We start from the raw sequence: 20,672 nt of genomic DNA, 5'->3' as shown, positions 1-20,672 counted from the left end.
CCGCTGCGCTAGAACAAAGAGGCCTTTCACATTGACCTTGACACACGGCCACCCCCATCACCACAGGAACCAACGCAGAGGAATCCACTCCAACTCTCTGATATCAATCTCTGTAACCCTGGCAGACGGTTCCAGCTTAAGGCTGAGGTGGATCTCGGCGAGAAGGCTAATGCACATCATATGAGTGGAGTTTTATTCTAACGGAGCATCCAGGGGAAAAAGAATTACCGTTGCACCACTGAGAATATATTCTGATCTCAAATTACCCACTATGTCCACCTGGGCAAATGTAAAACACTAAGTGTTGGTTTAGTGTTCAAAATAGATATGATTAGGGCTACAAATATGTCAGTCGGTAATCTGCCAATTATATATTTCTAACTACTCGATTTTTTGGACTGACAGGTCAAATAAATAACAAGCACCAGTTTCCCACAGTCTTCAAATGTAGGTACAGTATGGCCAGCCAACAGTCCAAAACCCAAATATAGTAAGATTACTATAATGCAAAAGAGGGAAAAGTCTTTTTTTGTTTGAACGTTTAAATTATTGATCAATAAACTAAGTATTTAACGATTTATTTTCTGTTGATGAACTTATAAAATTTACCCAATGTGGGTTAATTATTGCTTTTACATGTAAACACCACAGACATCATCCAGGGAATAAAAGCTTTTATTCTCAACGGCAAAAGAGTTTTTGCTTTTTTTTTGGTTTATTTTTCTACAATTGTACAGCCTGAAAAAAACAAACATGAATTCAGGCATTAAAATTGTAAATACTTTTTTAAAACAAAATAAAAACAGGCTTTTACTTTATACATTTCTTTCACAAGTAATAACTTCAAAACTGTACATCAGGCTATCTTTTTTTTTTTTACAAAGCACACAAAAACTTCAAAATATACAATGTTCATTCACATTTTATACAAATGAAAACCAAATGGGGGTTTGCTACATTTAAAAACTGGGAGATCCTCGTCTGCGAGAAAAGCAGTCTGAACACATTCCACGTTGCATCACGTTCGATTTTGAGAGCCGAGTCCGTCCAGCATGCTGCTTGGCAACATTCAGGAGCTCCAGTCATTGTCCCCAAAGAGTCACGAGATAGCAGAAGAGGAGAGAGAAAAAAAGAGAGACTCTGCCACTGGGCCAGTCCGTCAGCCTCGTTCTCTCCTGAGCATGAACTCTAGCTTCAACTCTCCTCCTCCCATGGTGAGGACTTGTCCTTTTCAAAGCGAGGACAGGTAACACACTCAGTCTGTGTCTATGTGACATGGGTTGGTGCCCTGTTGCTGCGCCTCGCCATACAACCGCAGGAAGTCTTTGTAGCGTGGGGCGCAACCCATCCAAGCCTCCCCAAACCTCACGGTCCCTGTGAAGAGGAACTCCCCCTCTCCGGGCTTCACCTCACACCGCAGGGGCATCTTGATGTGGCCGGTCCATCTCCGTACCCTCACACCCCCGGATACAAAGACCTGGGTTTTCTGTCTGTAGAGGCGACGGAGCTCCACGGTGACGGACGAGTGCTCCTCCTCCAGCTCCACCTTCTTGATGATGCCCCGAGCCACTGAAAACACCAAGCAGAAAGACAAGATTTAAGTTAAGCCCATGTGTCATGCTACACAGAGTGGTGTTTTTATTGGACATTTATGTACACCATGCAGCAGCAGGATGCCTATAATTCTCCCAAACAGCGATTTTGACTCACCAAAGTCATTGGTGCAGACGGCTAGAAGCATCTCAGTGTCGCTGCAGGGCTGACAAGGTCCTGAATGAAAACAGAGAGGGAATGAGGATGAGTTTGGTAGAGCACCACAAACAGGAAGACGAAACATCCCCTGTGTCTTCGGCACGCCCAGTCTTACTGCATGATACAAATCTTCATTGAATCCACAGTGTTCCAGTCAAGTACCCCTTAGACAAACACAAAATTGTGGGCTAGCATTGTAGGAGTCACACACACACTAATTTTATTTCCCCACAAATGGTTATTTATATACAAAGATGGCAGGGAAGGATTCAGCTGTCATGAGCTTCCTGGTTTAAGAACTGGGCATGCTGCTGAAAAAAAGATTCATCAACAAAAAATGCTGCGTGTTTAATACTCATAGGGGCCGTTTGGTCAGCTTCCCCGCCACAACAGCCCATGACAAACAAAGACCAGATGAAAAGGGTGAGGAGAGCACAGACACGAGGAAAAGCTTCATCTCTGACCTGAGCAGTGTTCGCACTCCAGCAGGCCTGCTGGGACTGAAACTGTGAGCAGTGTCTCAACAATAACATCCAAGCAGAGTTTTTAACAGCCTTAAAAGCAGAGTTTTCAACAGCCTTAAAAACGTGAAATCACTTCAGAGAGGAGGCAGATAAGGAGGAAAAAACCTACTACTTATATACAACCTCCAACATATCTTGTTTTGAACAATAAAACGGAAAGCCAAGAGAGGACATGTTCTCATAACTGAAGGGCAAATAATTGGGTCTAGAAAAGTGAAAGAGGCCGTATTTTGAAAGCCTGCCCCGGGCTGCATTTGACCTTTTCCTGGAGGCTGTAGAGCAGCAACACTGACTGCCCGCTTCGAGTGTTTTATAGCAGGAGAAAGGGCCCTAAATGAGAGCAGTCAAGTCAATGATTAGTTGACTCAGCTGGTCCTGCGGCTGGCCTTACTGGAACGCCTTTATTAGCCTGAGATCTGCTGTGGTTTTCCTTTGCGGCAGATTGGCACACAGGGCCAAGCGGGGAGGAGGAGTAGGGGTCGAGGAAAGAGCGTCGAGTCAGCAATGAGCCGAGGGTTGGGCAGCAATGGAGTGTCCATCAATTAAATTGGAGAAAGAAGTATCAAAAACTGTTCCCTCTGGTGGATTTGGTGTAATGGAGACCACCCTGGATACATAGTCTCATGAACGCTGAACATTTTATGTAGTTTATAAACTATGCATTCTGGTGAAAAATACATGAGGACCATCACCCTGAAATTAAGTCGCTAACCTAATCATCTTTAACAGCTGGAGCATATTTTTAGCTGGCTTGTCTGAAGCTGAGAGTTCAGGGGTGAGCATGTCTCAGGTCAGCTTGAGAAGCAACGCAAGGCTCTGCTGCATCACCGGAGAGGTCAGAGGTCAAACAGCCACAAGCTCGGACGGCTTAAGAACAGCTGGAGAGCCGGGAGACTTCAGAGCGGCCGACCTCGCCCCGAGCCCGTGCAGAGTGCAAAGGCCCTTTGAAGTGAGCCGGTGTGCTGCTATAGCATTAGGCAGAGCAGCCCAGAGCCGAGGTCTAAACCCAGGCATGTTTTTTCTTCCCTCCAAAGCAGAGCCGAGCAGGGCTCACGTTTCAGACATGAAACAGAACCACAGGAATGGACTGAGAGCAGAGTCAGCATCTCTCTCCGGTCCATGCACATGCAGCAGCGCTCAGTTTAGAACCACTTCACAGGAGCAGAGAGGGATGAGGGATGGGATGAGTGGTAAAAAAAAAAAGGGGTGGAGGGGCACCATCCAGTGTCCCTGCAACATCTGGGCCATGATGCATTCCACTGTCATGGAGCACAACTCGCTACCACTCAGCACAGACAAAAACCACTTCAAACAGCCGGGAAGAGGAGCGGGAAGATATATGAAGGGGGGAGGAATGAAAATGAAAACACTAGAATGATAAATAGACAAGAAAGAAATGGAGGGAGGAAATAGAGGGACACAGAGGAAGAAAACGAATAATTCAGGTGAGCTAAAAGGGAGGCTGAGGGAGTGACAGCAAAAAAGAAAGGGGAGGGGGAATAAGACTACATGCTCCAAGAAGGTCCTCCCAACATCTGGCTGGAGACACATTCCAGCTTGACGGTGAGCAACTCAATCCCAGCACAGCAGGTCACAGAGAAGAGGAAAGATGGAAGAGACAGAAAAAGAAAAGAAAGAAAATGAGAAGAAGCAAAGCAGCAATCAATCCACCAGCTCAGGCTTCAGATGACGCGAGACCACTGTCTTTGTGAATCATCCCAATGCTATCTCAGGCCACATCACACACGCAGATTATACTGCAGAACGGAGCAGAGCACACTAATGTGGCCAAAACAACTCCACGCTCACTGCGCTCTATGTTTAACCCTCTCTCCCGCTTTCCGCTGTGCCAGAGAATGACGCAGGATGTGGATATGTGAACCCAGAGAGCCCTAAAAACAGATGTTGGCCTGATATTGCTCTTATTTTGTTTTAGGTGGAAGAAAAAAAAACAGCTACTCGCACTGTTGCGCAGCTTGAAACTGTGCAGGTTTCGCAGGTACTCAGCGTGAAAATAGATGGGTTTTTTTCCAATGGAGGCCCCGTTTGGCTGCACGCACACGCACACACACACACACACAATGCGTGGATGGTTGTGAAACCATGCTGAAATGTGAACGTTTAATCCTAAAAAAGTTCCATGAAGACTTTTTGCCGTCTTGATAATCAAGTTTGACAAGAAATATATCCCCCCCCCACCCCACCCTCCCTCCCCAAACCAAATTGTACAGACATGCTAGCAGAGAAATGGACTTTGGCTTTAGTATTAGCAGTCTACTGGAGCAAATGTTGAGTTTCCTACTATTAAGGTCCAACTGAATAAAAGTTTCCACCAGTAGATGGCTGCATTTAGTGCACACCACAGAGACAAAGCACAAAGGAAGCCAGACCTTGAGGGAATTAATCAAAAACAAGTCTGCCGCCCTTTATAATGACTAGATGAAATACAAACATGTACAGGTTTACCACCAATATTGAGCTGTAAAAAGCAACACAATGGAGATGTATCTCACCTCCCACCGTGTGTGCCTCTGGCCCCAGCCTGTCGCTGACCAGCTCGTACTGAAACGCCGTGATCCGGCGGCTGATGTCCATGTGCGGGACGGCCTCGATGAACAGAGCGCCCTCTTGGATGCTGAAGCACTGCACCTTGCCCTGCGCTTGGTCCTGATCCCGCAGAAGCAACCGCAGCTTGCCGTTACGGTCCAGGTAGACATTGGTGCCGCTGGATTCTGCTGAGGGTTTGATGCAGACGGAGAGGCGGGCGGCGGCGGGGGAGGCCGTGTTGGGTCGAAGGTTGACGATGATGGCCCCCGTCGGGTAGAGCCACTCCAGAGAGCCTTGGGAACAACGCAAGTACACCTGCTCCACATCCCTGGCGTGGCCTTCGTGAGTCAGACCGCTGAAAGGAAAAAAGAAAAAGATGTCAGCAGACATCGACGACTCAAATCTGTGATGAGTTTCTGAAAAGCACAATCACGGAAATCTCAAGAATGTGAAAGCTTTCTTTGTGGAGTTTATAAAACGCTACATCTTTAATTCAGCGTAAAGGGAGTAATCAGAAAATGATTTTCTCCTTATTCTAGGCCCGAGTTATCCGACCAAGGTGAAGACCTCTGCTGGCAGACTGTAAGGACATTAGACCACATTCCTCCTGAAGCATTATGTCCGCCTGCGCGCAAGACTGGCTGCGTGACCAGTCACGAGCCGGAGCAGCCGCCGTGACCTCAGCTCCAACACACACACACACACACACACACACACACACACACACACACACACACACACACACACACACACACACACTCTCTCTCTTTCTCTCTCTCTTCCCCCCTCCCTTACCTCCCATACCACATTGTTCTTTTCCCAGAGCTTTGGCAAAATGCACCACTGGCAAGCTGCCTTTAGGAAGAGCTTGGAAGCAGAAATGGATGAATGGAGGGACACAAGGGCTTCTGGGCAGACAACGGCAGCAACAGTAGCCGGGCCTGCTGCATGCAAGTGCAAATGCAGGTCACGCACCGAGCCCTCCCCTCGCTTTCAAGCCACCAAAGAGACTGGAAGAGACTTGTCCGGACAGCACTCTGGACTCTGGCGCCAGCATGACCAAATGACTCCCTCCCGAACTTAATGCCTGGTCAGGGTTTGAAAACTCCAGTCAGTCAGTCACTTCTGTGGCAAAGCCAGAGGCAGGAAGCCATCAGCAGTCCACCAGCATGCGCATGCCAAGCTAGTGGTTTGACTCTGAGGGAGAAACGCCCAGTTTCCTCAAAATGAGATGCTGAAATCCTAATTTGCCCTAGATCTGAAGTAACCCATGGCACATGCAGAGCATCTGCAGCTGAAGCCCCATAACCAGGCTCTCCTCAGCACGCCTCTAATTAAGTGCTTTCTAACTTCATCACTTCTGCATGCAATTAAAGAAGATTAGTCAAGAGTTTCCCTAATGGACAACAGATTACATGGTTAGGGGCTCACAGTGCTGCATTTCGCCTGCCCCTCCTGACAGGAGGATGAAAAACACAACCACACTATTTGAGGCGCAGCCGCTCAAGTGCAAAACAGACTTCAGCAGATGTGTGATGGGAAGTTTAATTTTCCAGCATTTGCTGCTTGAGGTTTTGGAAATTGGTTTGAAAAAAATAATACTTAAAAGCTCTTGGGAGATCTGTGCATGTAATCCAGTGACTATTTCAGTATAGTTTGTGGGGTACATTAAACCCCTTCATAAAAAGTAAGAACTTTAACATCATAGTCATATTTCAATCATTAATTCAGCACCATTTTGAATACTCAAAGTTCCGATTAAATACCCGTAGGCCTACAAGTCATTCATAAATTCCTCACCACTCAGACAGAGTCTGTAAAACAACCATACGACTTTTCACGTACTATCATATCATGAATGTAGCTATTGAACATTGAGGAGACATGCGGTCTCTAGCCCGTTTCAGTTCTGTACTAATGTGCGGGTCATTCTCGCATCATCGCGGTCTGAGTTTCGGTCACAGTCCTTTCAGCTGCAGCTCACTTTACTTCCAGACTTTGATTCAAATAACTTGTGCGCAACAGGTTTACACGACAGTGAACCCTCACCTGCCCTTCCAGCTGCACTGGTCGCTTGAATACTGGCAGAAAGAAATCCGACAGAGGAGGAGAAGAGGCAGCAGCAGGTAGGCCAGCATCGGGGCGAGCATGTTTATCTCGCAGCTCACTTCGCCTCTCCTCGAGCGAAACTAAGCAGAGGTCCACCGCCGTACTTCCAGCGACATGGCGTGTCCATGTGTGCCCGGTCCGGTCGGCGCTGGTCCCCGGGGGATGTGCCTTAAGGCTCGGGGGGTTTAGGTGAGTAACGGCGCTGTTCAGACTCGGTCCAATGCGTCCGGTGCTGACAGTAAAAGTGTGGAGCGAGCTCAACTTTCGACTCGAGCCCTGATTGCTCTTTACGTCACACCCCGTCCACAGTAGTTTATCGCGGATGTTGCCTTCAGGGACTAAACTGAGACTCGGATCTCAGAGCTTCAACGAAACGACGCTTTAGGAAGTGGGTTAAATGTTGTTTCATTTCACAAACACAACTGAATTACTATATATACATTGGTGAAAACATATGTTTGTATCTTTCTTATTTTATTATTTTTCATGGGTTAATGAATACATGTTTGACAAACATTATAGTTGCAGATTAAATACAAAATATGACAAATAGATTATTAACCTAATAATCAACAAAGTTTAAGGCTAAAGATGTTGCCTATTTGATTGTTTTTTTGTTTGTAATCATCACAGTTATTTACATACTGTACCAATTCAAATTTTTTTGTTGTGAACATTGAGTGTAGCCGATAATAATTTAGTGAGTTCAAAAAATATATCAATAAAAAATAGACCAATGTGTACTATTACATTATTTGCGTTACCAATTAGAAAATTGCCAATTTCATCATTTTATATGTACTTCTTTATTGAGATGTTTCGAGATAATTTATCTGATAACACTGGTAAAAGTTCCGACAGTACTTGAAGTAAGCATAAAAGTCAAGTTTTGTTTTTGCAGAGGACTACAACATCTCTGCATGTTCTCCTTATTATATTTAGACGAAACTAAATTGTGCCGTTTTTCATTTGAAGTAGGGAAATCAGCATTATTCCTAAATTGAGAACGGCTCCAAGAAGTTGACCCTGTACTTAACTAAATCAGGGATTTGGCAGAACAGTCCTCCAATCACATCTGTCTGTCCTTAAGTTAGTGAAGTCAGGCTAAATGGTGGGAGATGACAAGGAAGAAAAGTGAGAGCATCTGTTGGAGAGGTGACTAAATAAAACTTGACAAAGCCAGTTTATTATTGGCACATGTATTGCATTTTGTTACTATCATGATTATAGCTGGCTTCCTGTAAATTAAGGAACTGCTTTCTGAAACTGTCACCAGAGTATAGTCATATATAGTTGCAGTGTAACAGAGAACTGGATTATTGCTCAGTTTGACTACATTGTAAGCTTTCAACAATTGTACAGCAATATATATATATATATATATATATATATATATATATATATATATATATATATATATATATATATATATATATATATATATATATATATGACGAGTGAGGATCTAGAAAACCATACCATGCATCCTAAACAGCTCCACAGTTAAAGAGTAATTTCAGAATATCAAATAAGAATAGTAATCCCTATTAATACTTTTACAATTGATTGATTAGTTTATGACACAAAGCTGGGAGACAACCCCTCTGAGCTTTATAGTTCAGCTCTGTTTCCACGTGCAACAAGAGCTGCAGAGACTTGTACAGTGGCGGGGTCCGTTAACCACCGGGTGCATCTGTAAACATAAATTACTCATCACTCAAATCGTGGATCCCGGGTTTTCTTTTGAAACAAGATTTTTTTATGTGTCTGGTGTTTGGCATGGGAAAGAAACCTGTCTGACGAGGAAAACCAGAGCAGTTTGTAACTGCTACTTTTTCTTCTCTGGTTTCTCAGGACTTGGTTGTGGCTCGGTGCTGATGGACGTCTCTGTATGACCCGACATGCAGGGTACATGTCCCAGCCTGGGCCACGTGCCGCCAAAGAGCCCTGCGAACCTCAGGTGCAGAGTGCAGAAGGGGTTTTCAGTAGATTCTCTCTCTTGAATGAAACTGCTCAAACTCTCAGCAATGCCTCTTCCAGACTTTGAATTGAGCAATGGTGTAGTATTGTTTGTGTAAATTAGTCACTGTATTAGTTGGTCTGGTTTCTGTAGTCCTTGTATTGCACGCTGTCTGGCATAAAACCACTGGATGAGGTAAAATAACCTCGAGGCGTGTCCGAACTTGATGTCGGAGGAGCTGTCACAATGACACCTGTACTGTAATACCAAAACTACCTGTAAGAGTTTCTCAATCTTTTTTTTTTTAAATCAAATTACACAATGTGTATCCGGCTTTCTTGTCATGTTTTAAGATTAAAGTTTAAAGCTTTTTGTGGCTCTAGAACAAAAAAAAAAGAGGGTTTCGGGCAGTGAGTTTGAGGCATAGCGGAGCGAGGATACATTAGCCGCTACTGTGATAACACACCTAAATCTCTGACCGAACTTTATATATATATATATATATATATATATATATATATATATATATATATATATATATATATATATATATATATATATATATAGCCAGTTTACAGTAAAACAACGTTACTTACTGTATCATATTTAGCAAAGTATTTTAGCTTTTAGTCTGCACACTGACTTTTTTGATGGACTTCAATGTCACAACTACAGTGTGAACAATTAGTTGATTAAGGGAAAAGTCATCAACAGGTTTGTAATATATCAATCATTTAAGTCAATGCCAACCATTGAGATTTGATAACATGACCTTTGTGATGGCCATTTTCACAATTCTTTGATATTTTATAGACTAGACGATTCGTCGACATATATAATTAAGAATTAGTCTGTCGTGAGAATAATATGTTGTCGCAGCCATGCTTAAATCACGGTTAAATATATTACACAACACGTATTTAATCTCATCCAAGAAAAGGGTGTTTGGCCTCTTCTTGTTATTCCAGTTGCTTGATCACTTGCTCTCAGTGTTTGTTATTTTCTGAAAGCAAGCAGGTTTAGCTCTCTCACCCTCCACCTGTCAGAGGTTTCAATGGTTGTGGGAACGGAAAGTGGGAAATGAAGGCGGGAAAAAAAAAAAATCGATGACATATAGCAGGAGACTGTGGCAGTTAATCACACAGCGTGCTCAGGTTTTGGATTGAAACTTGGCAGAGAAAACATCACGTTCAACAGACAAAGAATGAGCTGCAGATTTAATTAGAGGATTAGGTGATAAATATGAGTTTTGTAGCCTGGGATAGTCAAGTTATTTGAGAATCAGAGAGGGGGGAGGCTGCTGAAGTTTGAGGGGGAGGGGTAGGATTGTTTTTTTTGTCGGGCCTGTTGTCCCAAACTCTTGCTGTGTGACTCACTTTTATGCCCGGAGCTATAGCCTCCAGGTGAAAAAGCAGTCATAAAGTAGACAGGATGTGATGTTTATGTGTGTTTGCTTGTGTGTCCGCACCGTCTCCTCTTTCTTTAACTTTTTAATTGTTTTGCTGTGGTAAAAGAAGAAAACAAGCTTGTCAATAATTGAACAAAAGAACAGTTTTTTTTGTTTTTTTTTGTAAAACGGCAGACAGTGAACAAACTCAGTGTTTGCACTTTCTCCTCTGGGTTCTAAAGGATCCAGTTTGGCTGAGATCTTTGGTGTTGGTGGCTGACATACCCTTATGGAGTAGATTTTTAACAACCTTCCCCTGTGAAACAGTTTGATGAACACCTAACCCACTGCTCTGCTGCAGAGCTGGTCTCAACCTGTTTCTTTTAGTCTACTATCTTGGACAGATAAACCGTAAAGTCACACAAGCATGTCCGATATCTTGTGGTATGCAAAGGCAGAGGCTGATATCATCGAGAGGCCGTCTGCCTGTCATCATCCCTCTCTGGCTTCTTTCCAGACAGTCACACAAGGAGCTGAGCTCAAACCTGCATGAACATTTCTCTTAGTAAACAGGAACTAGTGGTATCTGAAGACAGACGTGGCGTTTGTCTCTTCCATCACCTTGCCATACTTTTTCTTGCTTAAATAACATGAACACACATTCCAGCCGTCAATCATCAGCCCTGGCCTGTGGTTGTATTGCTCATTGTGAAGTCCATATATCAATTGAGTGTGGAAAAAATTGTGGGAGGAAGTGACATGTTTGAAGTATGCAGCAACTGGCGCATCTCACTCAGAATTCCTCAAAGTTTTTGCAAGCCAGGGAAGACAAAGCCTGTCTTTTGTTTCAGCCCTGAAATGGTGATGTATAGCTAACGTGCTTGTAGGAGAAGAAGAAAAACACACTGAAGTAGGGAGAAAAGAGAGGCCAAAGAGGAGAAAGACAGAAAATGTCACGGTGGTGTTCCTTGGTGTTACTATTGTAAGCAATGTGAGGGGTGGCGGAGGAGATTAGTTGTTGCCAAGGCCTCCACACTGCGACATGCTCAAGTCCATGCTGAATTAGTCCTCGATGCCTTCAAGCTGTTTCCAACACCATGCTATCAGCATCTTCATATCCCTCACTCAGCACCAGAACCCTGAGGAACCACAGCGCTCATAAAAGGAATTTGGGTCAGCGCTCATTTTGACAGGACAGGTGGGCAACTCTTATGAAAGCAAAAATAATAAAAGTGATATTCTGCTTTTACGTTTCACAAAGATCAGTTATGGATTAGGCGAGCAGATCCAGGTGCCTCTCAAGCTTCAGGATTAGCCAATCAACTTTGCAAGGAGAAAGACAGGGACCAGCACTGAAGGTGAAATGTGTCTCACTAAGGAAAAGCAGTTTGTGTCTTTGCAGCGCCCTTTCTGCAGGACGACTTCCGCTCTTCAGATTAGCCTCGCTGATCTGATTCTCATGGCCTCGTGTGGAGAAAGAGCTCACGTCCCTCTTTTTTCTTTATGGACCTGTGACATGAGAGCTTCCTTGTTCGGGACACTCATTCTTCGATTCACTTGATCAGTCCAGGATGCTGTACACAAAAAGCTTCAGCCATTAGGCTCCCTGATGCTGGGTGACAGCCATGATAGACCCAGAGACTGTGGGGGGAGAGAGAAGCAAGAGCGCCTTCTTTTGTTAATGCCCAAGTTCTCTGGCTCACACAGGGAGCTCCCTCTATCAACCCGAAGACTCTGGCAGAATTCCTGTGCAACGCTTTGGCTCTCTCTCGAACACTGCAGGAGAACATTTAAACATCTGACTATCCAAATAATATTGATTTCACGAAGGCCGTGTCTATCTCTGTGTTTCTGAAACAAAGCAAAACAGATTTGTTTTTTTAGAGCTTCAATATTGCAGATGTCATCTGTCTTTAATCAGAGATGCAGTAATCTGCCAGTGCAGATGAGGCTTAGCCAGACACCCTGGACATTTTGAACTGTTCATAAAAGTTGTGTTTTTTGGCCTTTATACTTTGAGGATGAGATCGTCCAGGAGATATCTCCCCCATGTGGTTTTTAGGGTTGAAAAGGTAACAAAGAATACTGCTTGTACACACTTGTAGCCATATTTTAAAAGTGTTAATTACGAGATAGGACGCATTTCTATTTCCTGTCAACCTAGTGATGGCTGTGCCAGCAGCTCCCAACTAGAAGGCGCAAATAGTGCTAAGAGTGCACACTACGGCAAAAGTGTTGAGAGAACTGGTCGAAGCAGCATTATCAGCTGTGACCGCCAAATGAGAGCAGTGCAGAGCAGCGGTGGCCGGGAGCACGCTCACATGCGTGAACAGCACGACTGTGACAATAAAGCAAAGAGACGCTTGGATAACAAAACACACAAAGAGTGACTTAATTATTTCTTTTCACTTACCCTATCAATACAACACTTTAATGACTCAATCCCTGTGGATAATTACATAGCAAGATGGAGTCATTCAAATCAGCTCCACCTTCACCAGCAGCAACATTAAAATGGTGCTTCCATGTTATTCTAATATTCTGTTATGTGTAGAATTTTTTATTTTACTCTTGATACTTGAATCACATTTACCTTATACCCTTTTTACACATACTTCAGTGAAGTTTGAATGCAGGACGTTTACTTGTAATGGTGTATTTTTCCACTGTGGTATTAATACAGCCAACAAGCACATCATTTCACATTACACGCTCATGTGTTTACACAGGAAGAAAACAAGAAAAGGAAATGCAGGAGAGGAGAACAGTTGGCCTATTGTGTCCATCAAGAGGCAATGTTGTGTATTAGCACATGGTTTGCCTGCAGAAACAACCAAGAAATTATTGAGAACATAACAATCATTAAACTAAGCACGATGGCTCTTTATGGAAATTCTGACCCAATTGTCTGGTTCTTGGAGTGCTGATACAGAGGGGTCTTTAAGATCCTCTGGCACCCGTCTGAATGCATCTCTTTCTGCCTGTAATGAGAGCTGGATTTCGGAAACCCAGAGTTCTGCCAATGGAGTGGCCTGCTCTGAAGGCGATACTCGCCTCATCTGCTGATTCACAAGCTGGTGACAGCCGTGGCCACAGGTGACAGGAAGTGGAAGATTGATGGGAAAGGTAGGGTTCAGGGAAAACCATATAAGGGTCAATAAGGAAGACAAAGAGTTCATGTTTGGGGATACAAACACTCATTCCTGAGGTTTTCAGACACTGAAATCAAGAACAGCGCATCCTTGAAACTTGCATCTTATTGTTTTACACGTTCTGGTCCAGTGCAGTTGTGTTAGGTTTTTATGAGCCTCCCATCATAATATTAAATTAGGTGATAGTGCCTAATATAAAATACTTAATTCCTGAATAGGGGCACAGATGTTCCATCACTAGCTCAAAAGCTGAAACTTTCAGGCATGTTTGAAAGGAATTGCCGCTAATCAGAGTGAAAAAGATACACACTCAGCAGATTTACTGGAGAACAAATGTTCCCCCAGTAATTCCAGCTTTTGCTTTTTAGACTTCACTACAGCTTTTCTGGCAAGGAGCATGGTGGTTGTTCCGGGTTTATAAAGAACACATTTCATCAACCTCTTGTCCCTCCGTACGCTGCAAAGTGCTTGTCTCACTGATGAGGAACATGAAAGAAAAAAAATATATGCTGCCTGCCAAGTCATTACTAAATACTCAAATATCTTCTTTGTTTTGTGGTCTCACATGAAAAAAAACACATTGTGGGCATGCTGAGACAAGAAGCATTCGTAGATAGCAGAACACAACAAACAAATAACCTGTTAGGTCTGTATCTTTCTGGAATCATTAAGGTTACCTCAGGCCAGCAGAGCTTGTGATGAAATGAAGAGTCATTTTAGATCAAACTGGTATCCAGAAAACAAAGATGTAAATGAATCACTAACCTCTGACAAAAACAATAAGACACCTAGTCACCATTCAGATTAATACTGTTTGTGAGCAATGAGCCGTTGGAGGAATGAGGCTGGGTTGAAACACCTTAGATGAAACCTGCAATATTACACTTCCACTGAGCGACTCCGCTGAAAGGACACGTCCGCATCAGGAGATTATTTCAGGGCTTAAGCAGGTGCTGCTAAATGCAGAGCAAGTCTTAATATTCAGCAACCTGGATGAGGTTGAAAGCGGCTGATGTGCTGACTGAGGAGAACATGGAGGCCAGATCAGCTGAGGGATCAGCTGAGGGATCATGCGAGCTGGGCATTGAGGCTGTGCTCTGTGATCTTATTATTGTGCTTTGTGTTGCTCGGCACTCTACTCCACTCTTTGCCTGCACGGCTTAGCCAGGCTAAGTAGCTCAGTGTCTTACACACACACACAAACACACACCTTTAGCACCGTGGGGTTGAACCAGCAAGTTGTCTCGCCGGTTTGTGTATGTGACACACACACACACACGCGTCTAGATCCTCCCATATACTCCAGGCTGGCACACTCCGCACAGACTTCTTCTGTGGGTCATATGTTCTAGTACACAGGCACGCTTCAGGAGGTCAAAAGTCGTGTGTGAAGCCACATGTGAAAACATATCTCACAACAAAGCACAGAAGATTCACAATGTGAGGACGAATGAATGATAGAAGTTAAACTGATGGCACGTCACTGGTGTGAACACGACATTGTGGTGTTAGGCGACCTCAACAACACGTATTATTAAATGTAATTAAATTGAATGTGTACATTCAGATAACACTTTTAAATACACGCAAGCTTGTTTTGTGTTTCCCTTTGAGGAATATGTCCTCATGTGAAGGAGTTCATGTTATTGTGCTGCCTGACACCTGTTGAAACACAGGAGACTCCGTCATGATGAGACATGCATCTATGCAGGTGAAAAGCTACAGCAGGTGACACAGCCACAAGCACACACATACACACACATATACACACACGCACACACACATACACACACACACACGTGCACACGCACACAACCACTAACTCACACAACCACACACTTTCACAAAGGAGGCACGAGCAGAGTGTACAGTGCAGTGTACAGTGTCCAAAACAGAACAACAAATCAATCAAAATCGTGGCTGAAATCCGACTAATCATCACCAGAAATCAAACATAGCACACATTCACACAACTTAAACAACAATGTAACACATTATTAAATGCATAATGCGTGCCTAAAACTGAGTCCAGATGGGTTTGGAAAACTGATAAGATTCATAAAGCATGATTAAATGTGCCTTTAGATGTGTCTGACAATGTGCAGCCCAGACTACAAGCAAAGCTAAGCAGCTTTGAGCCCCAGCCATTTCAACCGTATGATCAAAATCTCAGGATATATCTGCAAACAAAGCCAGCGATTCAGCGGTGGGCTCGCTCTGCACCTCCACCCTGTCCTGCTCTGCTCTCGCCAAGCCTCAGATCCACCAGCAGCCTGGGGAGTTGCACGTCGCACAATGGCCTCATTGTACGTTTTGAGGTAACACCATAATTGTTACAATCTTCCCATTCAGGTGAAAAACACACCCACTTTTGACTCCCAGTGACATCCTGAGAGGTTTGTGGCTTTCAGTGATGTAGTATTAATCAGATATAATGGGGGGAAAACGTGGGTGGCTCGCGCACCTGAGGTTGCAGCTTGAGCCCTAACTACAGTGAGCTCCTGTTTGTATCTTCATGTGTGTGTGTGTGTGTGTGTGTGTGCGTGTGTGTGTGTGTGTGTGTGTGTGTGTGTGTGCCGAGGTCTAGACCGCAAGCTCTATAGAGCTGGAGTGACAGGTTTAATAACAGCCTGATATTTCCACAAGGTGGATCGGTGATCTGTGACGAAAGAACAGTCCACTGGAGAAGTTTAATAATCCCTCGCTGCCAATGTTAAACCCCAAATGAGAAATAATGTTTCCACAAGACGGACATTCTAACGATGCATAAACAGATGTGCTGAAAAGAGGACATCTATATGCTCCAAGCTTGGGTTTCTCTTTTGGTTTTATTTATTTATTCTATTCTTTACCCGGACTGTCTCTTATCGTGGAGCGCTGCATTTAACGGCAGGGACGTCTGCCCCGGCCTCCTCCCCACGCGCCTTACATTTCCTGGGGAGATAAATCACAACTATGGTCTGCGTTTGGGAGGGGCCAGTGAGGAGGAAACAGTATGGAGGCCTGGGTGGTTCCAGCTGGTCCGTTTCCAACTCTAAATTGAGCCTAATGCAGCCTTGTGAGGAGCTTCCCTGCCTTTCATCCGTTTAGGAAACATCTGGAATCATCTGCCGGTTGAATGAAAGCATGCACATGCATGTGTGTGTATTTCAGGAGGTTTGCCAGGAATGTTTTCACTGTGTAAAAGATTAACCTCACTGTCCAGCAAATAAATTAAGGAAACTCACTGGTGAATTGCCAGCAGATGTTTGGGCTTTGACATCATCTCCACTGAGCAAATTCCTGCTGAGCATCAACAAGTATACAATCAGTCCCCTCCTCGTTACTCATGGCAGGACGGCCCACCGTGTAACTGCTCTATTATCTGCTGCACAGAGAAGAAAGAGGCCGTGTATACACACTTTATGTACAAGTACCACATTTTTCCTCTGGCTTTTAACTTGTCAAAGACTTGCTTACAACAGCTGAATAGTCAAAACCAGGTACACGCGCGTACTGTTGCTGTTCAGCAGAGTGGTTATTGTATCCAGGTGAGCAGACAAAGCCTGTGGTCGTGCTGCGTGTCTCTCCATGCCCGAGCCCAGACATCAGGCCTGGATGTGTTGACAGAGGTCAAAAGTCACACCTGTCGGTAAAACGCTTCTTTCTCCGCGCACGAGGCGTTGCCACCTCACACGCTCAACACTCGTAGCTTCCTGTGCACTCAAAAACACCCTGAAGAATGACGAGTGAAAAACATCACCAGTGCGTCACTGTGTGGTGGAAAACCTCAAAAACGTCAGCTTTAAAGAAGATAAGAATGATGGCGCTGTTTACAGTTTTTGGCCGCCATGTGTTTTTGAGCAAATTTCATTTGTATTTAAAGCTCATGAAATTGTCTTTACTTCAAGGCAACACATGAAATATCTCAAAGTGGTTGAGATAAACGGCTTTCACACCGCCACGACAACATATCAAAATATTCTCTTCTGCCCCTCTATTCTATGTAAACACCCTAAAAGATAACAGACGGCCCGCTCAGACATTACAATCTGAACGTTTTTACAGCTGAATTTCCTTTTGCAGACTAGGTGTGTAGGGAAGAGAGTTGCTGTGTTTGGACCAGGGAGAGGATGCTTAGGTCTGGCTGCAGCGACATCAGGGGATGTGATTTTTGGGAGTATTGCAGAGGATGTTTTGCCTCCTGTGTGGTGACTCCTGACCTCCACCATCCTCTCCCAACCTCTGTCCCATTGTAGCTCTTCATAAAAAAGCTGCATGTTGTGCATACATTCAGTCCACTGGCCTGTACAGGAGATAACACTGGCTCTGTCTCACATCAGCGCAGCCAGCCTCTGTTCTCATTATTGTTTTGACCCCTCCCCATGGACAGTATCTATTCCATACGTTTATAACTATAGTTATTTCCATCTTGTCTTGTTCACATTTGCTGACCAGCTCTCCGCCTGTGCATGGGTGTTTTGTTAGTCCTGCGTGACTTTCTCGCCCGCTAAGACAACATGGTGTCGTCCTGAGGGTGCAACACGGCCCCTGCTGATCACACTCCGCTGACTTGTGCTGGTACCGCTTCTCATCTTCTCTAACACGCACTGACATGGCCCTTTGAAGTCATGGGGAGCAGCGTGGCCCCGGGACCGGCCCCAACAAAAGCAATGTGATCCTCGGCTGATGTGTCCAAGCATGCCTGTGGCCCCCCCAACAATGGACTAGGACAGCAGGGGCCCCCTTTGCAACTTCTGTGTGTACCTTGGAGTGGACCTGCATGTTGTTCATGGGCGAACTGGACACGGGAAGGATCTGGTGAGAGAGGTGCTGCTACATGCAGATCTATAGATATTAGTGATTAAATGTGCCTCAACTGAGAGTCGATTCAAACACTTTAGTTTGTATCGTAAGAGAAAGTTGTTTTTTTTTAAAGTTCATCATTTAAAGTTGACCTTTAACTTTTATTTGACATTTCTTTATTTAAAAAATAGCCAGTGGCTGGACTTTGCATTATTTTGTTATGTTTGCATGAATTTGAACATTTCAAATTCTCCATAATAATAATTGTAGCAAATTGTAGCGACTACAGTGCCTCCCAATGGTTTTTCTTTTTATTCTCACCGAGTTCCATTTCACAGATTATTGCTCATGTTGGCTGCAATCAGAGGCTTAATGCATGACACTTTTTGTTTTTTGAACAATGGGTTTCTGGTAACCACTACAGCGCTCACGTCCGTATACTCAAATCTCTAAACATACATTTGAAAATGTTAAATATGCAAATCTCCCCTTTAACAATATTTGCATACAGAGTCAGAGGAACTTTGAGTCACAAGACATACGTGCTTTTTGTTATCTTGACATTGCGGTCTTTGTTGTGTGTGTGTGCTTTGTGTTTACACTTGCTGATATGTAGCCATTAGACAAGTTAGAACAGCTCAAACACAGCTGAATGACTTGTTCTGGACTCAAGGTCTCCTCCTAGAGAGTATGAGGGAATAAAATCTTGTTTCCTACCCGCAGCAGGTCCTATCTATGTCTGGGACATTTGTGAACACAAGGACATACAAGGACCCAATCTTCAAACACGTGGAACAACTTGTAATCTGGCCTTTAATGCCTCGAGAAGAAATGATTCGCCCAGAAAAGTAAATTACTTGGTATTTGATACAAATCCATATTCCACAATGGTAAAAGACCAGTGGAAGAGGGAGACAAAAAGCAGACCAAAGTAGAAAAAGAAATAAAAATGAAATAGTTGAGGAAGAATTTCTTAACCATAATCAGCCAACGGCAGTCCCACTCTGTAATCTATCATCATTACGCAATTACGCAACTATCTTTTTATGCACGAGTGACACTACAGTCTTCAACGTCTCAAACAAGTAGTTTATGAATAAGCTATCTTTATTCACTTTACCTTCAGTAAACCAAAGGCTCTGGCTGGAAGGACTGTACTCTCACCATGAATTAATCCTCAGGATATGGAGCACAAATCTGCCTCAAATGTGCCAACGACTCTGCCAAAAAAAGACTATATTGGGCAACCATGGCTGTGCCCAATTCAAGTCTACTATTCTGTTTTGGGATTACTCAACACACTGACAGGAAGGGCAACACCTCATTTACACCTGCCCATAAACACTTCCTTGTTTGTCTTCCAAGTTAACACCAAAGCGAGTGTGCAAATAAGGTACTATTGCCAAAACTGAGCCCAAGAATGATCTCAGCGCAGAGCAATGCAGCAAATCCATCCACTACATCTGGTTCACTTTAGCTTCAGCATCAACAAGTGCTTCCATTTCTACAGTGCATGCATTTTCTCTCTCCTGCACAGCACATAGGAATCACAGAGGATGATGTGCTGCAAAGCTTGAGAGCATAGCACCCGATGTATATTTCATGAGGCATTAGACGCCGTTTTATTCATGCTGCTCTGTTTTGTTTGGGCGACAGAGAGCTGAACAATAGATTCATGGCATAGTGATGGAGGATTAGAATACCTGCAGTCCACAAAAGCTCACAAGCACTCTTTATTCACTGGAGGGGCCCATTCATAATTGTATTAGGTGATCTTCTGTGGAGGCACTATTGTATATTATTCAGAGGAAGTTCTTTGCATTCAAAAAAGAGTCATGTTTTGGAGTCTGAATGAGAGAGAATTCAGTTATGGAGTGGAAAATACTGTACTTTACCCAGGGCGCTGGGCATGTTTAGAAGAAAATTACACATTCACAGAACCACCTTAACATTGACCTAACCCTGTCTATAAAGCTTCTACTAGGGTCTCTGCGTCCCAAACAACGCTCCCTTTGTTCCCTGTGTGAGGAGTGGAAAATGAAGGGGACCGTGGTCCTATGCTGTAAATCATTTGAAACAGACGGGTTCACAGGTTTTGGTTGTGGTTTATAACAGCTTAGCATGCTGAGTATGAGCCCCATGAGCTCTTTTCTCTCCACCAGCTGCTTTCTGCAGAGCTGACTGCAGGTAGCTGAGCAGAAAGCAGTCGCTCTCTCCTTTGGTATTTATATGAACCCATAAAATACTTCTCTACGGAGGATTCAGAAATGCCATACGTCTCCTGATACATTCCAGTTGATGATGAATAGTGTCTGTGGCAGATTTTAGAGGGGGAATGCTTTAAAAAATGTATATTTTTCATCTTTGGTCGCATTCAAATGCACATCTAAATGACTGATTGTCCTTAAAGCAGCTTTTCGTTATTGTATAAAGGATGTTTACAGCAAGTTACATTT

The 20,672-nt window shown here is 43.9% G+C and overlaps 1 protein-coding gene across 1 annotated transcript; it reads right to left on the bottom strand.

The window, feature by feature from the left end:
* Positions 1–766: 766 nt before the first annotated feature.
* Positions 767–7,200, bottom strand: metrnla (meteorin like, glial cell differentiation regulator a). Its single transcript, XM_068578727.1, has 4 exons — positions 6,873–7,200; positions 4,790–5,178; positions 1,711–1,770; positions 767–1,569 (listed from the first exon to the last, which is right to left on the bottom strand). Exons 1-4 carry the CDS (start codon positions 6,971–6,973, stop codon positions 1,256–1,258), a joined length of 864 nt encoding a protein of 287 aa, XP_068434828.1. The 5' UTR covers positions 6,974–7,200; the 3' UTR covers positions 767–1,255.
* Between the last annotated feature and the right edge of the window lie 13,472 nt (positions 7,201–20,672).

This window comes from Clinocottus analis, unplaced genomic scaffold (genome assembly GCF_023055335.1).
Source record: "Clinocottus analis isolate CAN_PGR_092001 unplaced genomic scaffold, fCliAna1.0.p SCAF_16, whole genome shotgun sequence".
Lineage (NCBI taxonomy): Eukaryota > Metazoa > Chordata > Actinopteri > Perciformes > Cottidae > Clinocottus > Clinocottus analis.
This window is presented reverse-complemented; position numbering and strand designations above follow the sequence as displayed.